Consider the following 21502-nt stretch of genomic DNA (forward strand, 5'->3'; position numbering starts at 1 on the left):
GGGAACGACAAAACCCACTGTTCCTGAAGATGGTACCATGGATTCTAAATACTTGGACAATGAGGGAACGACAAAACCTACTGTGCCTGAAGATGGTACCGCGGATTCTAAATCCTTGGACAAGGAGGGAATGACAAACCCCACTGTTCCTGAAGATGGTCCAACGGATTCCAAAATCTTGGATATAGAAAGAATGACAAAGCCCACCATTCCTGAAGATGGTACCACGGATTCTAAAATCTTGGATAAAGATGGAACAACAAAGCCCACTGTTCCTGACGATGGTATCACAGATTCTAAATCCTTGGACAAAGAAGAAACAGTGGCCACTGTTCCAAAAGGATCTGCAAGCTTGGATCCTGAAATTTCACCGTCCCTTGCTCCGAACAGAGTTATCACTGTGGATCCGGACAACATAGACATTGCAGCAACAATACAACCCATTCCTCCTGAAGAAACTGTAACAATGCTCCCAAACTTGGAGAAAGAACGAACAACAAAACACACTGTTCCCGAAGATAGTACATTGGATTATAAATCCTTGGAAACAGAAGGAACGACAAAGCCCACTGTTCCTGAAGATGGTATCACGGATTCTATATCGTTGGACAAAGAAGGAACGACAAAGCCCACTATTCCTGAAGATGGTCCAACGGATTCTAAAATCTCGGATAAAGAAGGAACGACAAAGCCCACTGTTCCTGACGATGGTACCACAGATTCTAATATCTCGGATAAAGAAGGAACGACAAAGCCCACTGTTCCTGACGATGGTACCACAGATTCTAATATCTCGGATAAAGAAGGAACAACAAAACCCACTGTTCCCAAAGATAGTACATTGGATTATAAATCCTTGGAAACAGAAGGAACGACAAAGCCCACTGTTCCTGAAGATGGTATCACAGATTCTATATCCTTGGACAAAGGAGGAATGACAAAGCACACTATTCCTGAAGATGGTACCACAGATTCTAAATCCCTGGACAAGGAGGAAATGACAAAACCCAGTGTTCCTGAAGATGGTACCACGGATTCTAAATCCCTGGACAAGGAGGGAACGACAAAACCCACTGTTCCTGAAGATGGTACCACAGATTCTAAATCCCTGGACAAGGAGGGAACGACAAAACCCACTGTTCCTGAAGATGGTACCACGGATTCTAAATCCTTGGACAAGGAAGGAACAACAAAGCCCACTGTTCCTGAAGATGGTATCACGGATTCTACATCTTTGGACAAAGAAGGAACGACAAAACCCACTGTTCCTGAAGATGGTACCACGGATTCTAAATCCTTGGGGAATGAAGGAACGACAAAACCCATTGTTCCTGAAGATGGTACCACGGATTCTACATCCTTGGGGAAAGAAGGAACAACAAAACCCACTGTTCCTGAAGATGGTAGCACGGATTCTAAATCCCTGGACAAGGAGGTAACAACAAAACCCACTGTTCCTGAAGATGGTACCATGGATTTTAAATCCCTGGACAAGGAGGGAACAACAAAACCCACTGTTCCTGAAGATGGTACCATGGATTCTAAATCCCTGGACAAGGAGGGAACGACAAATCCCACCGTTCCTGCCAATGGTACCATGGATTCTAAATCCTTGGACAAGGAGGGAACGACAAAGCCCATTGTTCCCGAAGATGGTACCACGGATTCTAAATACTTGGACAAGGAGGGATTGACAAAACCCACTGTTCCTGAAGATGGTACCACAGATTCAAAATTCCTGGACAAAGAAGAAACAGTGGCCACTGTTCCTGAAGGGTCTGCAACCTTGGATCCTGAAATGTCACCGTCCTTTGCTCCAAGCGGAGTTATCACTGTGGATCCTGACAACATAGACATTGCAGCAACAATACAACCCATTCCTCCTGAAGAAACTGTAACAATGCTCCCAAACTTGGAGAAGGAAGGAACGACAAAACCCACTGTTCCTGAAGATGGTACCATGGATTCTAAATCCCTAGACAAAGAGGTAACAACAAAACCCACTGTTCCTGGAGATGGTACCACGGATTCTAAATCCCTGGACAAGGAGGGAACGACAAAACCCACTGTTCCTGAAGATGGTACCATGGATTCTAAATCCCTGGACAAGGAGGGAACGACAAACCCCACTGTTCCTGAAGATGGTACCACGGATTCTAAATCCTTGGACATGGAGGTAACAACAAAACCCACTGTTCCTGAAGATGGTACCATGGATTCTAAATCCTTGGACAAGGAGGTAACGACAAACCCCACTGTTCCTGAAGATGGTACCACGGATTCTAAATCCTTGGACAAGAAGGGAACGACAAAACCCACTGTTCCTGAAGATGGTACCACGGATTCTAAATCCTTGGACAAAGAAGAAACACTGGCCACTGTTCCAGAAGGGCCTGCAACCTTAGATCGTGAAATTTCATCGTCCTTTGCTCCAAGCGGAGTTATCACTGTGGATCCTGACAACATAGACATTGCAGCAGCAATACAACCCATTCTTCTTGAAGAAACTGTAACAATGCTCCCAAACTTGGAGAAAGAAGGAACCACAAAACCCACTGTTCCCGAAGATAGTACATTGGATTATAAATCCTTGGAGACAGAAGGAATGACAAAGCCCACTGTTCCTGACGATGGTATCACGAATTCTACATCCTTGGACAAGGAAGGAACGACAAAGCCCACTGTTCCTGAAGATGGTACCGTGGATTCTAAATCCCTGGACAAGGAGAGAACGACAAAGCCCACTGTTCCTGAAGATGGTACCACGGATTCTAAATCCTTGGACAAGGATGTAACGACAAAGCCCACTGTTCCTGAAGATGGTATCACGGATTCTACATCCTTGGACAAAGAAGGAACGACAAAACCCACTGTTCCTGAAGATGGTACCACAGTTTCTAAATCCTTGGACAAGGATGTAACGACAAAGCCCACTGTTCCTGAAGATGGTATCACGGATTCTAAATCCTTGGACAAGGAGGGAATGACAAAGCCCACTGTTCCTGAAGATGGTATCACGGATTCTAAATCCTTGGACAAGGAGGGAATGACAAAGCCCACTGTTCCTGAAGATGGTATCACGGATTCTACATCCTTGGGGAAAGAAGGAACAACAAAACCCATTGTTCCTGAAGATGGTATCACGGATTCTAAATCCTTGGGGAAAGAAGGAACAACAAAACCCACTGTTCCTGAAGATGGTACCACGGATTCTACATCCTTGGACAAAGAAGGAACGACAAAACCCACTGTTCCTGAAGACGGTATCACGGATTCTAAATCCTTGGACAAGGAGGGAACGACAAAGCCCACTGTTCCTGAAGATGATACCACAGATTCTAAATCCCTGGACAAGGTGGGAATGACAAAACGCACTGTTCCTGAAGATGGTACCACAGATTCTAAATCCCTGGACAAGGAGGGAACGACAAAACCCACTGTTCCTGAAGATGGTACCACACTTTCTAAATCCTTGGACAAGGATGTAACGACAAAGCCCACTGTTCCTGAAGATGGTATCACGGATTCTAAATCCTTGGACAAGGAGGTAACGACAAACCCCACTGTTCCTGAAGATGGTACCACGGATTCTAAATCCTTGGACAAGAAGGGAACGACAAAACCCACTGTTCCTGGAGATGGTACCATGGATTCAGAATCCCTGGACAAGGAGGTAACAACAAAACCGACTGTTCCTGGAGATGGTACCACGGATTCTAAATCCTTGGACAAGGAAGGAACGACAAAGACCACTGTTCCTGAAGATGGTCCAACGGATTCTATAATCTTGGATAGAGAAGGAACAACAAAACCCACTGTTCCTGAAGATGGTACCACGGATTCTAAATCCTTGGACAAGGAGGTAACAACAAAACCCACTGTTCCTGAAGATGGTACCATGGATTCTAAATCCTTGGACAAGGAGGTAACGACAAACCCCACTGTTCCTGAAGATGGTACCACGGATTCTAAATCCTTGGGCAAGAAGGGAACGACAAAACCCACTGTTCCTGAAGATGGTACCATGGATTCTAAATCCCTGGACAAGGAGGGAACGACAAACCCCACTGTTCCTGAAGATGGTACCACGGATTCTAAATCCTTGGACAAGGGGGTAACGACAAACCCCACTGTTCCTGAAGATGGTACCACGGATTCTAAATCCTTGGACAAGAAGGGAACGACAAAACCCACTGTTCCTGAAGATGGTACCACGGATTCTAAATCCTTGGACAAAGAAGAAACACTGGCCACTGTTCCAGAAGGGCCTTCAACCTTAGATCGTGAAATTTCATCGTCCTTTGCTCCAAGCGGAGTTATCACTGTGGATCCTGACAACATAGACATTGCAGCAACAATACAACCCATTCCTCTTGAAGAAACTGTAACAATGCTCCCAAACTTGGAGAAAGAAGGAACGACAAAACCCACTGTTCCCGAAGATAGTACATTGGATTATAAATCCTTGGAGACAGAAGGAATGACAAAGCCCACTGTTCCTGACGATGGTATCACGAATTCTACATCCTTGGACAAGGAAGGAACGACAAAGCCCACTGTTCCTGAAGATGGTACCGTGGATTCTAAATCCCTGGACAAGGAGAGAACGACAAAGCCCACTGTTCCTGAAGATGGTATCACGGATTCTACATCCTTGGACAAAGAAGGAACGACAAAACCCACTGTTCCTGAAGATGGTACCACAGATTCTAAATCCCTGGACAAGGAGGGAACGACAAAACCCACTGTTCCTGAAGATGGTACCACAGTTTCTAAATCCTTGGACAAGGATGTAACGACAAAGCCCACTGTTCCTGAAGATGGTATCACGGATTCTAAATCCTTGGACAAGGAGGGAATGACAAAGCCCACTGTTCCTGAAGATGGTATCACGGATTCTAAATCCTTGGGGAAAGAAGGAACAACAAAACCCACTGTTCCTGAAGATGGTATCACGGAGTCTACATCCTTGGACAAAGAAGGAATGACAAAACGCACTGTTCCTGAAGATGGTACCACAGATTCTAAATCCCTGGACAAGGAGGGAGCGACAAAACGCACTGTTCCTGAAGATGGTATCACAGATTCTAAATCCCTGGACAAGGAGGGAACGACAAAGCCCACTGTTCCTGAAGATGGTATCACGGATTCTACACCCTTGGACAAAGAAGGAACAACAAAACCCAGTGTTCCTGAAGATGGTACCACGGATTCTAAATCCTTGGGGAAAGAAGGAACAACAAAACCCACTGTTCCTGAAGATGGTATCACGGATTCTACATCTTTGGACAAAGAAGGAACAACAAAACCCAGTGTTCCTGAAGATGGTACCACGGATTCTAAATCCTTGGGGAAAGAAGGAACAACAAAACCCACTGTTCCTGAAGATGGTACCACGGATTCTAAATCCTTGGAGAAAGAAGCCGCCATGGATTCGCCAACAGAAACTGTAAAGCCTATTCTTCCTGATAAATATACGGTAAAAGATCTTAACAATGTAAGTAAAAACAAAACTGTGCAGCCCATTATTTCTAAGATTCCTACACTAGCATCCATACAAATGATCATTTTTAATTATTGCAATCTCCAATAATACTCATGCAGAATCTGTACGCCTGTGCATCTCAGTGCAAATATCTATCTCAACTGATGTGAACCTTGCAACTGGGATGTCCAACTTGGAGGCTGAATTCAGCTCACTTTCCAATTACATATTGTCAGAATAGCTCATTAAAAAAATTGTTCTAGCTCAAAACCGATTATCCTGCTCCCACTACAAAGCCACAAAGGAGTGAGGCAACTGCTAGTAACGAGAAGTTTTCACCTCTTTAAAAGAGAGCAGCTGATCTTCCAGTCAGGAATAAAATAATCAGACAGTGCTGCTGGCTCTCTCAGCAGAATACACCAAGCTGACACTCCCCTCCTCTCCATCTCCAGTCAGGAATCTAAGACACTGCAAGTCGACTGGAGGAAACCAACACTGCTGATTGTGAGAGGAGGGCGTCAGCCTGATGTGCTTCCAGTGTGAGAGTTACGAAGAGTTTGTTTCATTCCCAACAGTGGATCAGCTGTTTCTGGCAACAGAATATTTTGGAGGGAAGTGCCTTTCATAAAGAGTGCTCACTTCATCCATCTGAGACTCTTATGAGTGGGAGGGGAGGTTAATGTCCGGGCTCATCGCCTTGGCGCAACTGACTCGCCTAAGGCAGCTGTTAAAAAAGACTCAAATAGGATTCCTAAGCATGCCAGCACCATATTCCTGCCTGGCTCAAAAACAACATAATCATAATGGGTCACTCAATAGCTGTGGCATTGCTCCAAAAGCTTAGGCACCCTGTCCTACAGAACCTTTCAGCTCAACAACAGCATCTTGTATTTATATAGCGCCTTTAACGTAGTAAAATGTCCCACGGTGCTTCACAGGTGTATGATAAGACAAAAAATTTGACACCGAGCCACATAAGGAGAAATTAGGGCAGGTGACCAAAAGCTTGGTCAAAGAGGTAGGTTTTAAGGAGCATCTTAAAGGAGGAGAGAGGTAGAGAGGTTTAGGCAGGGAATTCCAGAGCTTAGGGCCTAGGCAACAGAAAGCACAGCCACCAATGGTTGAGCAATTATAATCAGGGATGCTCAAGAGGGCAGAATTAGAGGAGCGCAGATATCTCAGGGGGTTGTGGGGCTGAAGGAGATTACAGAGATAGGGACGGGCGAGGCCAGGGAGGGATTTGAAAACAAGGATGAGGTTTTTGAAATTGAGGCATTGCTTAGCCTGGAGCCAATGTAGGTCAGTGAGCACAGGGGTGATGGGCGACCGAAACTTGGTGTGAGTTAGGACACGGGCAGCCAAGTTTTGGATCACCTCAAGTTTACGTAGGGTAGAATGTGGGAGGCCAGCCAGGAATACATTGGAATAGTCAAGTCTGGAGGTAACAAAGGCATGGATGAGTGTTTTAGCAGTGGATGAGTTGAGACAAGGGCCGAGATGGGCGATGTTACGGAGGTAGAAATAGACAATCTTAGTTATGCTGTGGACATGTGGTCGGAAGCTCATTTCAGAGTTAAATATGACACCAAGGTTGCAAACAGTGTGGTTCAGTCTCAGACAGATGTTAGGGTGATGGATGGAGTCAGTGGCTGGGGAAATGAGTTTGTGGCAGGGACCAAAAACAATGGCTTCGATCTTCCCTATATTTAATTGGAGAAAATTTCTGCTCATCCAGAACTGGATGTCGGACAAGCAGTCTGACAATTTAGAGACCGTGGAGGGGTCAAGAGACGTGGTGGTGAGGTAGAGCTGGGTGTCGTCAGCGTACATGTGGAAACTGACGCTGCGTTTTCGGATGATGTCACCAAGGGGCAACGTGTAGATGAGAAATAGGAGGGGGGCCAAGGATAGATCCTTGGGGGACACCAGAGGTAACGATGCGGGAGCTGGAAGAGAAGCTGTTGCAGGTGATTCTCTGGTTACGATTAGATAGACAAGAATGGAACCAGGCGAGTGCAATCCCATCCAGCTGGACAACGGTGGAGAGGCGTTGGAGAAGGATGGAGTGGTCAACTGTGTCAAAGCCTGCAGACAAATCTAGAAGGATGAGGAGGGATAGTTTACCTTTGTCACAGTCACAAAGGATGTCATTTGTAACTTTGATGAGAGCCGTTTCGGTGCTGTGGCAAGGGTGGAAACCTGATTGGAGAGATTCAAACATGGAATTGTGGGAAAGATGGGCACAGATTTGGGAGGTGACAACACGTTCAAGGACTTTGGAGAGGAAAGGGAGGGTGGAGATGGGGCAGTAGTTTGCAAGTATGGAGGGGTCAAGGGTTGGTTTTTTGAGGAGGGGGTGATGACAGCAGATTTGAGGGAGAGCGGGACAGTACCTGAGGAGAGAACCGTTAAAAATGTCAGCTAACATGGGAGCCAGAAAAGGAAGTTGGCTGGTCAGCAGTTTGATGGGAACAGGAAGTGTTTCATGGACAAGATGAGCATGGAGAGGTCATATGGGGAGATTGGAGAGAAACTGGAGAAAGATGCGAGTTCAGGGCTAGGGCAGGGGGGAACCTTAGAGGAAGTTTGGCCCGGTGGGCTAGGGGAAGGAAGGGAAGTGGCAGAGGCAGCTGAACGGATGGTTTCAATCTTAGAGATAAAGAAGTCCATGAGCTCCTCACACTTGTTGTCGCAGAGGTGAGCTCAGCAAAAGATCACCATTTTAGTTAATATAATCAAGTAAACTATATCCACAGCAGTGCATATATTAAAGCTTGCTCCTCCATCAGATAAAAGCACTAAAATGTCTTTCATTTCATAGGTGACCACTCCTGCTAATGTACCCCAAGACAGTGATGATAATATGGTAACTAATGTTACATTACCATCACCAGCACTCAGAAGTCAAACAACTATGAAAACCCTGTCATATGAAGGTAGGGCATACAATTTACTGGCTGTGGTGCACTGTGCACACATTGAGAAAATCTATGCTGCACATCAAAGAGTGCTCTGAGTTTGGGTAAGTGTGAGAGTTCTTTAATTGTTGTTTCTCTTTAAATCATTCTTGATAAGATTACTTAAGCAGTTTAAGTAAAGGGGAAAAGTTAAATATTTGGGATTCTGTTGGTTTAAGAAGAGTAAAACAAGGTTACACTGCAGTAGGAGTAAATTGGCACAGCAGACAGTGGAAACCAGTTTTCTAACCAATCAGCAGGGGTGACTGATGCGCTATCAATTACTCATAAAAGACGGAGAGTTAGGAGAGTAACTAAAAGGCTTTTATTAGCAAAGAACAGAGCATGCCTCTCGTGGTTGACTGGGTTCCAAGAAGGCAGGGGGCTGCAGAGCAATCACCTTTATACCTGGGCCTGTGGGTGGAGCCAGGGGCGGAGCCAGCAGAGACATGCTGAGGCATGCATAGGTACAACAGTGTGCAACAACAACAACAACAATAACAGTGGTTTACCACAGTGACTCATTTGGCTGTAAACAAACAAACAGTATAAAAAGACCAGTCCTAGTGCGAGCAAGCACTGAGTGTGAGTCATCAAAGAGTGCTCTGAGTTTGGGTAAGTGTGAGTTTGGGTAAGTGGGGTGTTAGGTGCTCTTTTCAAACTTTAACTCTGTGGGTTGTAGTTAATAAGGCCTTTCTGGTGCAGAGTGACTGTTGGTAAACCATTTAACTGGTGTAACTAGAGGGATTGATTTAATTTAAATCCAATTAATTAAAGGGGATACTAGCATCTAAAATCGGGCAGAGGGTGTCCAAAACTAACAATAAAAAATTTAATTAATTACATAGAATGGAGCAGGTGATGTGTTACTGTTGCGAGATGTGGGAGCCGGTGAACCCCATTGAGGCTCACGGTGATTACGTCTGTGACAAGTGTCTGCTACTACAGGAACTCCAGCTCCGTGTTGATGAGCTGGAGTCTGAGCTTCAGACACTGTGACACATCAGGGAGGGGGAGAAGTACCTGGACTCTGTGTATCAGGAGGTGGTCACACCTATGAAGCTAATTAATTCAGATGTAGCCCATGGTCAGGGGCAGGATGGTGTGACTACGAGTGAGGCAGGTACGGGGATCCAGGAGGTAGAGCTGGAGGAGCCGCAGCCCTTGCTCTTGTCCAACAGGTTCGAGGTTCTTACTCCCTGTGGGGACAGGAGCAGGGACTGCAGGGAGGATGAGCAACCTGGCCACAGCACCGTGGAACGGGGGGCCATTCAAGAGGGGGGAGTAAATAGAAATGTTGTAGTGGTAGGGGATAGTATTATTAGGGGGATAGATAGAGTTCTCTGCAGCCGAGAGCGAGAGTCCCGAAGGCTGTGTTGCCTACCTGGTGCCAGGGTTAAGGACATCCCCTCTGGGCTGGAAAGAAACTTGCAATGGGAGGGGGTGGATCCAGTTGTCGTGGTCCATGTTGGTACAAACAACGTAGATAGGACTAGGAAGCCGGTTCTGTTAAAGGAGTATGAGCAGCTAGGGGTCAAGTTAAAAAACAGAACCTCAAGGGTAATAATGGATTATTACCTGAGCCACGAGCGAATTTGGCTAGGACAAATAAAATTAGAGAGTTAAGTGCGTGGCTCAAAGACTGGTGTGGGAGAAATGGGTTTTGCTTCCTGGGACACTGGCACCAGTACTGGGGCAGGAGGGAGCTGTTCCGTTGGGATGGACTTCACTTGGCCAGTGCTGGGACTAGAGTCCTGGCGGATCATATAACTAGGGCTGTAGAGAGGGCTTTAAACTAACTAGTGGGGGGGAGGTTCCTAGAGAGCAAATAATAAAAATGACAACAGAGAAGGTCATAGACTTAGGTAGCAGTGGGGAAATTAAAAACCAGAGCGTGTCAGGAAGGGGCAGAAGGTATGGAATAAAAGGTAAAGTAATAAAAAGGGCAAAAGCAGGAACTAAGTGTCACAAAACATCTTTGAATATTCTCTATCTGAATGCACATAGCATTCGTAACAAAATAGATGAGTTAATGGCACAAATAACTACATATGGGTATGATCTTGTGGCCATTACAGAAACATGGCTGCAGGGTGACAATGCCTGGGAATTAAACATACCAGGTTATTTAACGATCAGGAAGGACAGGCAGGAAGGAAGGGGAGGTGGGGTGACTATATGTTAATAAAGGAAGGAATCACTGTAATACAGAGAAATGATATTGGGTCAAAAGATCAGGATAATGAAACAGTTTGGGTGGAGGTAAGGAATAATAAGGGGAAAAAAACACTAGTGGGCGTAGTCTATAGGCCTCCGAAGAGTTGCAACTCTGTTGGACGGAGTATCAATCAGGAAAAGGTCCCGGCAGACTGGAAAACTGCTAATGTAACACCCTTATTTAAAAAGGGCAGTAGACAGAAGGCTGGAAACTATAGACCGGTTAGCCTAACATCTGTGGTAGGTAAAATTTTGGAGTCCATTATTAAGGAGACAGTAACAGGACATTTGGATAATCATAATTTAATAGGACAAAGTCAGCATGGTTTTATGAAGGGGAAGTCATGTTTGACAAATTTGCTGGAGTTCTTTGAGGAAGTAACATATAGGGTGGATGAAGGGGAACCAGTGGATGTAGTGTATTTAGACTTCCAAAAGGCATTTGACAAGGTGCCACACAAAAGATTATTGCTTAAGATAAAAAATCACGGGATTGGGGGTAATATTCTGGCATGGATAGAGGATTGGCTATCTAACAGAAGGCAGAGAGTTGGGATAAATGGTTCATTCTCAGACTGGCAATCAGTAACTAGTGGTGTTCCGCAGGGGTCGGTGCTGGGTCCCCAACTCTTTACAATCTATATTAACGATTTGGAGGAGGGGACCGAGTGTAACATATCAAAGTTTGCAGATGATACTAAGATGGGAGGGAAAGTAGTGAGTAAGGAGGACATAAAAAACCTGCAAGGGGACATAGACAGGCTAAGTAAGTGGGCAGAGATTTGGCAGATGGAATACAATACTGGAAAGTGTGAGGTTATGCACTTTGGCAGGAAAAATCGTAGAGCAAGTTATTATCTTAATGGCAAGAAACTGGAAAGTACTGAAGTACAAAGAGATCTGGGGGTCCTGGTGCACGAAACTCAAAAGGTTAGTATGCAGGTGCAGCAAGTGATTAAGAAGGCCAATGGAATGTTGGCTTTCATTGCTAGGGGGATAGAATATAAAAATAGGGAGGTATTGCTTCAGTTGTACAAGGTATTGGTGAGACCGCACCTGGAATACTGCATACAGTTTTGGTGTCCATACTTAAGAAAAGACATACTTGCTCTCGAGTCAGTACAAAGAAGGTTCACTCGGTTAATCCCGGGGATGAGGGGGTGGTCATATGAGGAGAGGTTGAGTAGATTGGGACTCTACTCATTGGAGTTCAGAAGAATGAGAGGCGATCTTATTGAAACATATAAGATTGTGAAGGGGTTGGATCGGGTGGATGCGGGGAGGATGTTCCCGATGATGGGTGAAACTCGAACTAGGGGGCATAGTCTTAGAATAAGGGGCTGCTCTTTCAAAACTGAGATGAGATGAGGAACTACTTCACTCAGAGGGTGGTAGGTCCATGGAATATGCTGCCCCAAAAAGCTGTAGAAGCTACATCATTACATAAATTTAAAACAGAAATAGACAGTTTCCTAGAAGTAAAGGGAATTAAGGGTTACGGGGAGCGGGCAGGAATTTGGACATGAGTCTAGGTTCGGATCGGACATGGCCCTGTGGGTAGCGGAGCGGGCCCAGGGGCCGTGTAGCCTGATCCTGCTCCTATTTCGTGTGTCTAATTCTGTTAGATTCAGGAGATGGTTCTGTGATAGTAGATTGGCGGTTAGGATCAGATCAGCCATGATCTTATTGAATGGCGGAGCAGGCTCGAGGGGCCGATTGACCTACTCCTGCTCCTATTTCTTATGTTCTTTAAGTAATCTGATGCACAGATTACTGTGCTGATTACAGGTAAATTCCTTTCCACACATGATTCTTTCACTAATTGCATATCATTATTATTCAAACATGATAATTAATGGTGAGGGTATCTATTTCAGAACCAAGAACAGAAAAGCTTAAGGCAGATAGGGCTTCTAGATGCACGCAAGAAGTAAAATAAATCAAAGGAATGAGATCACTTAAGAGATGAAAAATGTCATCTTGTGCTCGAGAATGAAGGAATGAGAGTGATGCTTACTGATTACTGCAACTCATTTTTTTTATATACAGAAGGTGGTCCTGTAGCCTATTAGTTATGATATGGACTAGCAACCCAATTGCTCCATGGCAAGTAGTGAAACTGAATTCGATAAATCTAATACTTTGTGGTTTCGCACCAGAAAAATAACCATGGAAGCTACTTTCTTTTTGTAGAAACACAACCAGTTCATTCAACCCTATCTGCCCTGGCCTACATGTGAATCCACTCCTGCGTTATATGGCTGATGTTTAATGCCCTCTGGAGCAGTTCAAGGAGAAGGCCCACCACCACCTTCTCATGGCAACTTGAGATGGGCAATAAATGAGGCTAGTGTCGCCCATATGCCGCAAACAAATTAAAAGAAAAATAGGCCTGTAGCAGTACCCAATAAGGATGAAGAACAGCCATTACTAAAGATAAAGATTTTTTTTAAACTTACCATATAAATTAATGGGAATGAAAAGAGAAAAGTTACCAGGCCTTGAAAACAAAGACAGATTGGATGACGATAGTGAATTCAATATTTAATTTTCCCCAAAAAACTTTGGAAATTGTAATTGTGCTGAAGAACTGGAAAGCGGCAGTGTTACATGGAAGGATAAGAAAATTGTAGGCCAGTTAATCTTACCTCGGTTGTGAATAAAAGTTCATCATACTGGATGAAATTAGTGAACACTTAAAAATAAGGGGTTAATTGGAGACAGTCAGCATTAATTTGTAAAGGGCAGGTATTACTTGACTAGTTTAATTGAATTTTTCAAACATATCACAGTGTGTAGATGGAAATGTAGCGAATGCTGTATAAATGGCTTTTCGGAAAGGGTTTCAGACGACATTACGAAAATCCAAGCATATGCTATTAAAGGAAATATAGCAGACTGGATAGAGATGGGTTAGGTTAACTGGATTTTATTTATTTTTTTGAAGTTGCAGGATGTGGGTGATATTGCACCCCCGTAATCTGTGCTGGGAACCCTTTTGTTTTCCATTTATATAAATTATAAGACATAGGCATTAGAATGTTTTTTAAAAATTTGTTACCAAATTAGGAGGCATAGGAAACAGTGAGGAAGAAGTCACGCAGCTCAGGTGACTAGGTGGGTAAGTTGCAGATACAGTTCAATGCAAAGAAATGTGAAGCAATACATTTTGAGAAAAAGCACATATGTATACTCTAAGCAGCAAGATTTATTATATGTTTTAGCAGAAAAAAAACTGAGAGATGTAGGAGGCATAAAGATCTTTAGTAGCGGGAGTACAGATAGAAAAAGCCACAAAAAGGCGAAGGAGATTCTGGAGTTTATTTAAAGGGACACTGGATACAAAATCAAATGTTGAATTTGTGCAAGACTGAGTTGGGTACACAGTATTGGGTACTCCACTGTAGGAAGGATGGTAGAATCTAGGAAAGGATACAAAGATTCACTAGAATACCAGGAATGAGGGGTTATAGTTATGAAGAATGATTCAAAATATTGGGGCTTCTTTCACTGGAACAGATTTAAGGGGAATCTAATGGAAGTTTACAAAATTCTGAACGGCTTTAGGAGGGCAAGTAGAAATTGTTTCCAATAGACAATAAATTGATAAGAAGGAGGCATTGACTTTGGAAGATTGAAGGGGAAATTACAGAAAATGTTTTCAGAGGGTTATTAGAATGGAATGTTTTATCACAAATGGTCACACAGGCAAAGGCAATCATTTTAAAAGGAACTGTATAATTATTTGAAAAGAAAGAATATAAAAGGATAAAGAGGAATGGAAACAGTGTAGATGGCTCCAACTGAAGAGGCAACACTAGCACAAGTGTGATGGGCTAAATGGTCTCCTTTTGTGATATAATTCCTATGATTCTATGTATTTATATATGTCATAATAGGGAATTTCCCTTTCCCAGTTCTATTTTGTTGGTTCAAAAATAATGTTCCCACATCCACCCAATTCTTTATCATTTGGAAAAGACTGTTTAAACATCTTCAATTTTTACCTAGTGGTGACATTTTTCATTGCATTCTCTCGCTGGGAGAATGCTACAGCATGGCAACACAATCAAACATTGAAGTCATCAAAATCCTGCGTTGTGCGACATATATGGCTCCCAATGTGGCACAGAGTATTGGTGCTCTAAGACATTGCACCACAGGCCACCCTGTAACAAGAAGTTTAATTGTCCTGAACATGAAGCTGTCAATGTATTGTCCAATTAAGTGTGAACTAACATGTGTTACTATAAAATGCTAACCGTTTTGTCAATGAAATGTGGATAATTTCTTTAACTTTTAAAGTTTTGGGCCTCACAATTATTCATAACGCTTGCTATTTTAGACCGTCTTAACGATCCCAATTTGTGTAATAAGAAGCCTTCAGATGCTTTAACAACGCTACACAATGGGACTACATATGTTTTTAGAGGTAAGTTGTTAAACAAATTTTTGTAAATATAATTGCTGTTTGTAATAAAATGCAGTTTTGACAAAGGGTTGAACGTTTCTCTTTAGATTCTGACAAGACCGGGTGTAGTTCTAACATTATCTGCTTTAATTTCAGATATCACGCATTTGCAGTTTCTTCTTTTTAGTGGTAATATATACATGTTTAGAGTAGTCTAATGGTTATGATACTGGATGAGCAACCCTGAGGTAATGAGTTCAAATCCCCCTGTAACAGGTTATGTAACTGAGCTCAATAAATGTGGTAATTTGTGGGCTAGAACCAAAAAAAACCATGAAAGCTGCTAGATTGTTGTAAAAACCTAACTGGTCACTAATGTTCTTTAGTGAAGAGACCCGACACCCATATCTGGTCTGACTTACACGTGACTCCAGTCCCACACTATGCAGCTGACTTTTAATGTCAAGCAACTCCGGATAAACTGTCTTGCTGTATTCCCCGCATCTCAATAACCAATATGTACACAAGTTGTTTGTTCCAACATTGTGGCATAATTTTAAGTAATATTTTCCACTGTTTTGAGTGGCACTTGGCACTGGGGAAGCACGCTCCACTGAAAATGGCACTTAAAGATCCTTAACAACCACCAGTTGTAATTATTTTTGTGCCCATTCTGTAGTACTTTCTTCATGGGTCCCCTGTACATAAGAAATAGTAGGCCATTTGGCCCTTCAAGCCTGCTCTGCCATTCAATAAGATCAAGGCTGATCTTCTACCTCATCTCCAGTTTCCTGAACTATCTCCATATCCCTTGATTCCCTTAATATTCAAAAATCTATCGATCTGTCTTGAATATACGACTGAGCCTCCACAGCTCTCTAGGGTAGAGAATTCCAAAGATTCACCACCCTCTCAGTAAAGAACTTTCTTCTCATCTCAGTCCTAAATGGCCGACCTCTTATTCTGAGACTGTGACCCCTGGTTCTAGACTCCCCAGCCAGGGAAAACATCCTCCCTGTAACTACCCTGTCAAGTCCTGTAAGAATTTTGTATGTTTCAATGACATCACCTCTCATTCTTCTAAACTCTAGAGAATATAAGCCTAGTCTACTCAATCTCTCCTCATAGGACAATCCCCCCAATCCCAGGAACCAGTCTGGTAAACCTTCGTTGCACTCCCTCTATGGCAAGTATATCTTTCCTTAGGTAAGGAGACCAAAACTGTACACAATACTCCAGGTGTGGTCTCACCAGGGCCCTATAAGACGTCTTTAGTCATATCAGTCCCTCAAGGGGAAAGGTAACTCGGTGGCAAGTTACCAAAGTTCTGCCAGTGCCACTCAGTAACACCCACAGAAAGTTACATAACATTGCAGTTTAGCTCCACCTCTGGGAAAGTGCCAGATCCTCAACTCTGGGTGAATGTCAGAAGAGAGACATCATTAAAAATAGTGGGACAGATCACAAGCCCATTTAACACACACAACTGTGTTCATTTTTAAGAGTAGCTCATATTTTTAAACCAGAATGAGTGAATGCCACTCCGAATGAGTGAGTTTTGATAGATCTGGAAAGTGCTGCAGCTCACCACCTTTCCAAGAGAGATCAATAAACTGTCAGGGGAGACTGGGTGGTGCTGTGCAATGTTTTCTATTGGAATACTGGATTTAGTCAATTAATACAAATCCAACAGCCTTTGGCAATAAAGAAACATGGCATTAAATGCGCACTGCTGATCACGTTGTGGATCATTATCCTAATAATCATAATTATAAAGTAATAACCAGTCTAAACTGTCCCTACAAACCAACCAGTCATTTTTCCATTTGACAGAGCTATTCACAAACCGGCATGCACTGCATCAACTGAAGTTTGCTTGTATGTTTGTAGGTCATTTGTTTTGGATGATAAACCAGAAAGGACAAGCATTGGGATATCCTCGTAGGATTTCCGACGTGTGGGGAATTCCATCTCCAATAGATACAGCCTTCACAAGGTGCAATTGCAATGGGAAAACATTTTTCTTCAAGGTAAACATCTCTGAAGTATACTTCAATTCCTCTTTTCCGTTGCTCACCTGATGAAGGGACCGAATTGACACCAAAATAAGATTGCATTTAATGGAGTTGATAATTGCTGTAACACAGAACGGTTGTGGACTTAATGTTTCCTCAGAAATTTTACTCTTAAAGTGGAACCAAGCCCTCAAACCGAGACTTTCTTCCTGCTGCTGTTCTAAATCAAGGTTCATGGAATCGAACAGCACAGAAGAGGTCATTTGGCCCATCGTGCCTGTACAGGCACTTTGAAAGAGCAATCCAATTAGTCCCACTTCCCTGCTCTTTTCATCACGGCCCTGCAAATGTTTCTTTTTCAAGTATTTATCCAATTATCTTTTGAAAGTTACTATTGATTCCACTTCCACCACTCTTGCAAGCAGTGGATTCCAGATCAGGTTCCTCGGAGCTGGTGACCGACTGCTTGATGGAATCAGGTTTATGCAACTAATGTAGAAGTGCAGCTTAGAAGACCTACGAAGATCTGAATTGGACAGCAACCGACCTAGAGTGAACAGCATCCTAAACTCATGAAAATAGGGTGTACAAGTGCGCCTTTGGGTTAAGGCCATTTCCTGTAGGCGCAAGAAACTGGGCCCCTGCATTTGCAATCTCATTCAATTGGCTCTCCGCATTCAGTCGTGGCTAGCACAACCTGCAACTGAAGCAGCCCCTCCCCCCCTCTCTCTGCCATGCCCTCTCAATTCAATTCAATTCAATTCAAATCGCTTTATTGGCATGACAAGGTACATCTTATGTTGCCAAAGCATCAAAAAACATTCATGGTTGTACACAAAAATACAGATCTATCCATAGTGTACAGATATATCCCTGAGTGTATAAATATACATTCATATAATTTGTATATACTCTTTTCTTATATTTAGTGGTTGTCCCTCTGTTTATGGCAAGCTGTAACGTAGTGTGCCGCTAAGGTTACACAATTTCTCTCTTCCCCTAGTAGGTATGGGAGTTTTTGGTCGTCATTCAAATTTCTGAATTCCGGGCATATTTTTGTGAATTTTGGGTAGAAATTCTCCCTTATGCCCTGATATTTTCTACAAGCTGTGAGGAAGTGCATCTCTGTCTCCACCACTCCCTGACTGCAGTGAGAGCATATCCTGTCCTCTCTTGGTAGCCGGGTCTGCCTGTGTCTACCTCCCTCTCCCTACAGTTCCTCCCCCTACCGCTCCCCCAGATCCCCTCTCTCTTCTCCCCCCCCCCCCCAGTCTCTCTCTCCCTTCCACCCCCCCCAGTCTCTCTCTCCCTTCCCCCCCCCCACGTCTCTCTCTCTCCCTTCCCCCCACCGACCGTCTCTCCTCTCCAGCCCCCCATCTCTCCCTCCCCGCGCCACCCCCCCCCGGTCTCTCGCTCCCTCCCACCCCCCCCGGTCACACTCTCTCTCCACCCCCCCGTCTCTCTCTCCTCTCCACCCCCGTCTCTCTCTCCCTCCCCACCCCCCCCTTCCAGGTCTCTCTTCCCCCCCCCCCAATCCCCCAGGTCTCTCTCTCCCACCCAGTCTCTCGCCTCTTCAACTTGAACATGCTCGAATGGAATATTCTGTCTGCAACACACAAACCTGTCAAATGAGAGAAACTAGGCCCACCTCTTTCTTGAAATGGGCTGTTATTGAAAGATGGGTTCTGTGTTGGTCTAACTGAAATTCCTGCAGTTGATCACAAATCCCCGGTACACTACTTAAGGTTTGAAGACCTGATGAACACTCCCTCTGGTGTCGTTATGGAGGACACCGTACCAGCTGGTTGCACTCACTGCAGATAATAGGAACACGGTTTAGAAACTAGTTCTGCAAGACGTGTACACAGTAGTGACCACGCAAGTGAGCACGTACGAGTGAGTGAGTGAATTCCATAGTGGCAGGCCACCAAACCAAATAAGCCCCTGAAACTGGGGAATGAGGTAGCTCAGCTGAAAAATAAAGGAAATTGCATTAACCGCTTTTCAGCTACAAAGTAAATGGGTCAAGAGCTGAAATTTGTTTATCTAGTTTACATCAATTGCATTTACTTTCCACGACTGTAATTTAAGTATTATTCTTGGTTAACTTTCCCCCCCCTCCCCCAGTCTGTCTCCCTCTCTCTCCCCCCCCCCCAAAGCCGGATCTCTCTCCTCCCCCCCCCCCCAAAAGCCGGATCTCTCTCTCCCCCCCCCCCAAAAGCCGGATCTCTCCCCCACCCCACCCCCAAAGCCGGATCTCTCCCCCCCCACCACCACTAACGGAGCCAGTAACCTCCTTACTGAGCCGGGAAAAGCATGGCCCAGGTCGCAGGTGCAGCTTCGGCAAACAGCGCGCATGCGCAGGTGGTGATCGGTTGCACGGGCAGAGACTGCAAGGATGTTCGTGTTGATAATCACAGCGTAAAAACACCGCCACGTAAAGTGTGCAGTACTCTCAAATTCAGATATTGTAAATACTGGGCAGTATGAAGTGTTAAGGAGCTCATTATCTTCTTGTTCCTTCAAATCGCCCATTTGTATAGGATGAATTTAAAATGAACCGACTGAAATAGGTTATCAAAAATGACAAGTTAACGTCACGTGTTTAATTTGCATTTCCATCCTCGTTGAGTAAACATGCCCATTTACACATTGCATTTCAAAAACAGCGTCCACACTTACCATTACGATAGCAAAATACTGCAGATGTTGGAAATCCGAAATAACAGAAAATGCTGGAAAAACTCAGCAGGTCAGGCAACATCCGTGGAGAGAAATTTGAGTTGACGTTTCGGGTTGGACCCTTCTTCAAAACTGGAAAGGAAAGAAACTAGATCGAAGGCAGGGCTGCGATCAGACAAAAGAATAAAAGAAACAAAAGAAGTAAAAGAGATTAGAAGCTGGACCAGATGGTAATAGGCTGGGATTAGGTGTAAAGTGTACTGGCAGGGCAAAAGATAGCTGCCAAGTGTGAGAGAGAAACAAAAGGAAAGGGGGGGGGGGGAAGGAGTGGAACAATTACAAGAGAAAATGAAATGGGGGCCGAGCTTATGATCTGAAATTGTTGAACTCGATATCGAGTCCGGAAGGCTGCAGACTGCCTAATCGGAAGATGAGGTGCTGTTCCTTGAGTTTACGTTGAGCTTCTGTGGAACAATACAAGAGGCCAAGGACGGTGAGGTCCGAGTGGGAATGGAGCAGTGAATTAAAATGACAGGCGACCGGAAGCTCGGGGTCACCCTTACGGACTGAGCGGAGGTGTTCCGCAAAGCGGTCACCCAATCTGCGTTTGGTCTCCCCAATGTAGAGGAGACCGCATCGTGAGCAGCGAATACAGTATACTAGATTGCGAGAGTACAAGTGAATCGCTGTTTCACCTGGAAGGGGTGTTTGGGGCCCTGGACAGTGGGAAGGGGGGAGGTATGGGGCAGGTGTTACATCTCCTCCGCTTGCACGGGAAGGTGCCAGGCGAAGGGGAAGGGCTGTTTGGGGTGATAGAGGAGTGGACTCGGGTGTCTCGGAGGGAGCGGTCCCTGCGGAATGCTGAAAGGGGAGGGGAGGGGAAGATGCGTTTGGTGGTGGGATCACTTTGGAGGTAGCGGAAATGCCGGAGGATGATCCGTTGAATGTGGAGGCTGGTGGGGTGAAAGGTGAGGACAAGGGGAACCCTATCGTGGTTCCGGGAGGGAGGGGCAGGGGTGAGGGCAGAAGTGCGGGAGATAGAACTGACACGGTCGAGGGCAGCGTCAACCACGGTAGAGGGGAATCCTCGGTTGCGGAAAAAGGAAGACATGTCTGAAGCACTGGTGTGGAAGGTGGCGTCGTCGGAGCAGATACGGCGGAGGCGGAGAAACTGGGAGAATGGAATAGAGTCCTTACAGGAAGCGGGGTGGGAGGAAGTGTAATCCAGGTAGCTGTGGGAGTCAGTGGGCTTGTAGTGAATATTGGTCGATAACCTATCCCCAGAGATGGAGACGGAGAAGTCGAGGAAGGGAAGGGAAGAGTCCGCTATGGACCATGTGAAGGAAGGGTGGAAATTGGAGGCAAAGTGAATGAAATTGTCAAGTTCGGGGCGAGAGCAGGAAACGGCACCGATACAGCCATCAATGTATCGGAAAAAGAGGTGAGGGAGGGGACCCGAGTAGGACTGGAACAAAGATTGTTCCACATAGCCCACGAAAAGGCAGGCATAGCTAGGACCCATGCGGGTACCCATGGCAACACCTTTGATTTGGAGGAAATGAGTGGAGTTAAAGGAGAAGTTGTTCAATGTGAAAACAAGTTCAGCCAGGCGGAGGAGGGTCGTGGTGGATGGGGACTGGTCGGGCCTCTGTTCAAGGAAGAAACGGAGCGCCCTCAGGCCATCCGGGTGGGGGATGGAGGTGTAGAGGGATTGTACATCCATGGTGAAAAGGAA

General features: G+C 44.8%; 1 protein-coding gene across 1 annotated transcript in view; it reads left to right on the top strand.

Moving 5' to 3' along the window:
* LOC147121981 (uncharacterized) overlaps window positions 1-21502 on the top strand; it is a 41439-nt gene that overhangs the window by 13171 nt on the left and 6766 nt on the right. Inside the window, exons 6-11 of the mRNA XM_085978122.1 lie at window positions 294-521; window positions 645-823; window positions 944-5497; window positions 8307-8421; window positions 15005-15091; window positions 16961-17100. Coding sequence (XP_085834248.1) covers window positions 294-521; window positions 645-823; window positions 944-5497; window positions 8307-8421; window positions 15005-15091; window positions 16961-17100 — 5303 coding nt within the window. The remainder of the gene's footprint in view (window positions 1-293; window positions 522-644; window positions 824-943; window positions 5498-8306; window positions 8422-15004; window positions 15092-16960; window positions 17101-21502) is intronic.

The sequence above is a fragment of the Somniosus microcephalus genome, chromosome 3, assembly GCF_052327205.1.
Source record: "Somniosus microcephalus isolate GS21.2 chromosome 3, FLI_Smic_1.0, whole genome shotgun sequence".
Classification (NCBI taxonomy): Eukaryota; Metazoa; Chordata; class Chondrichthyes; order Squaliformes; family Somniosidae; genus Somniosus; species Somniosus microcephalus.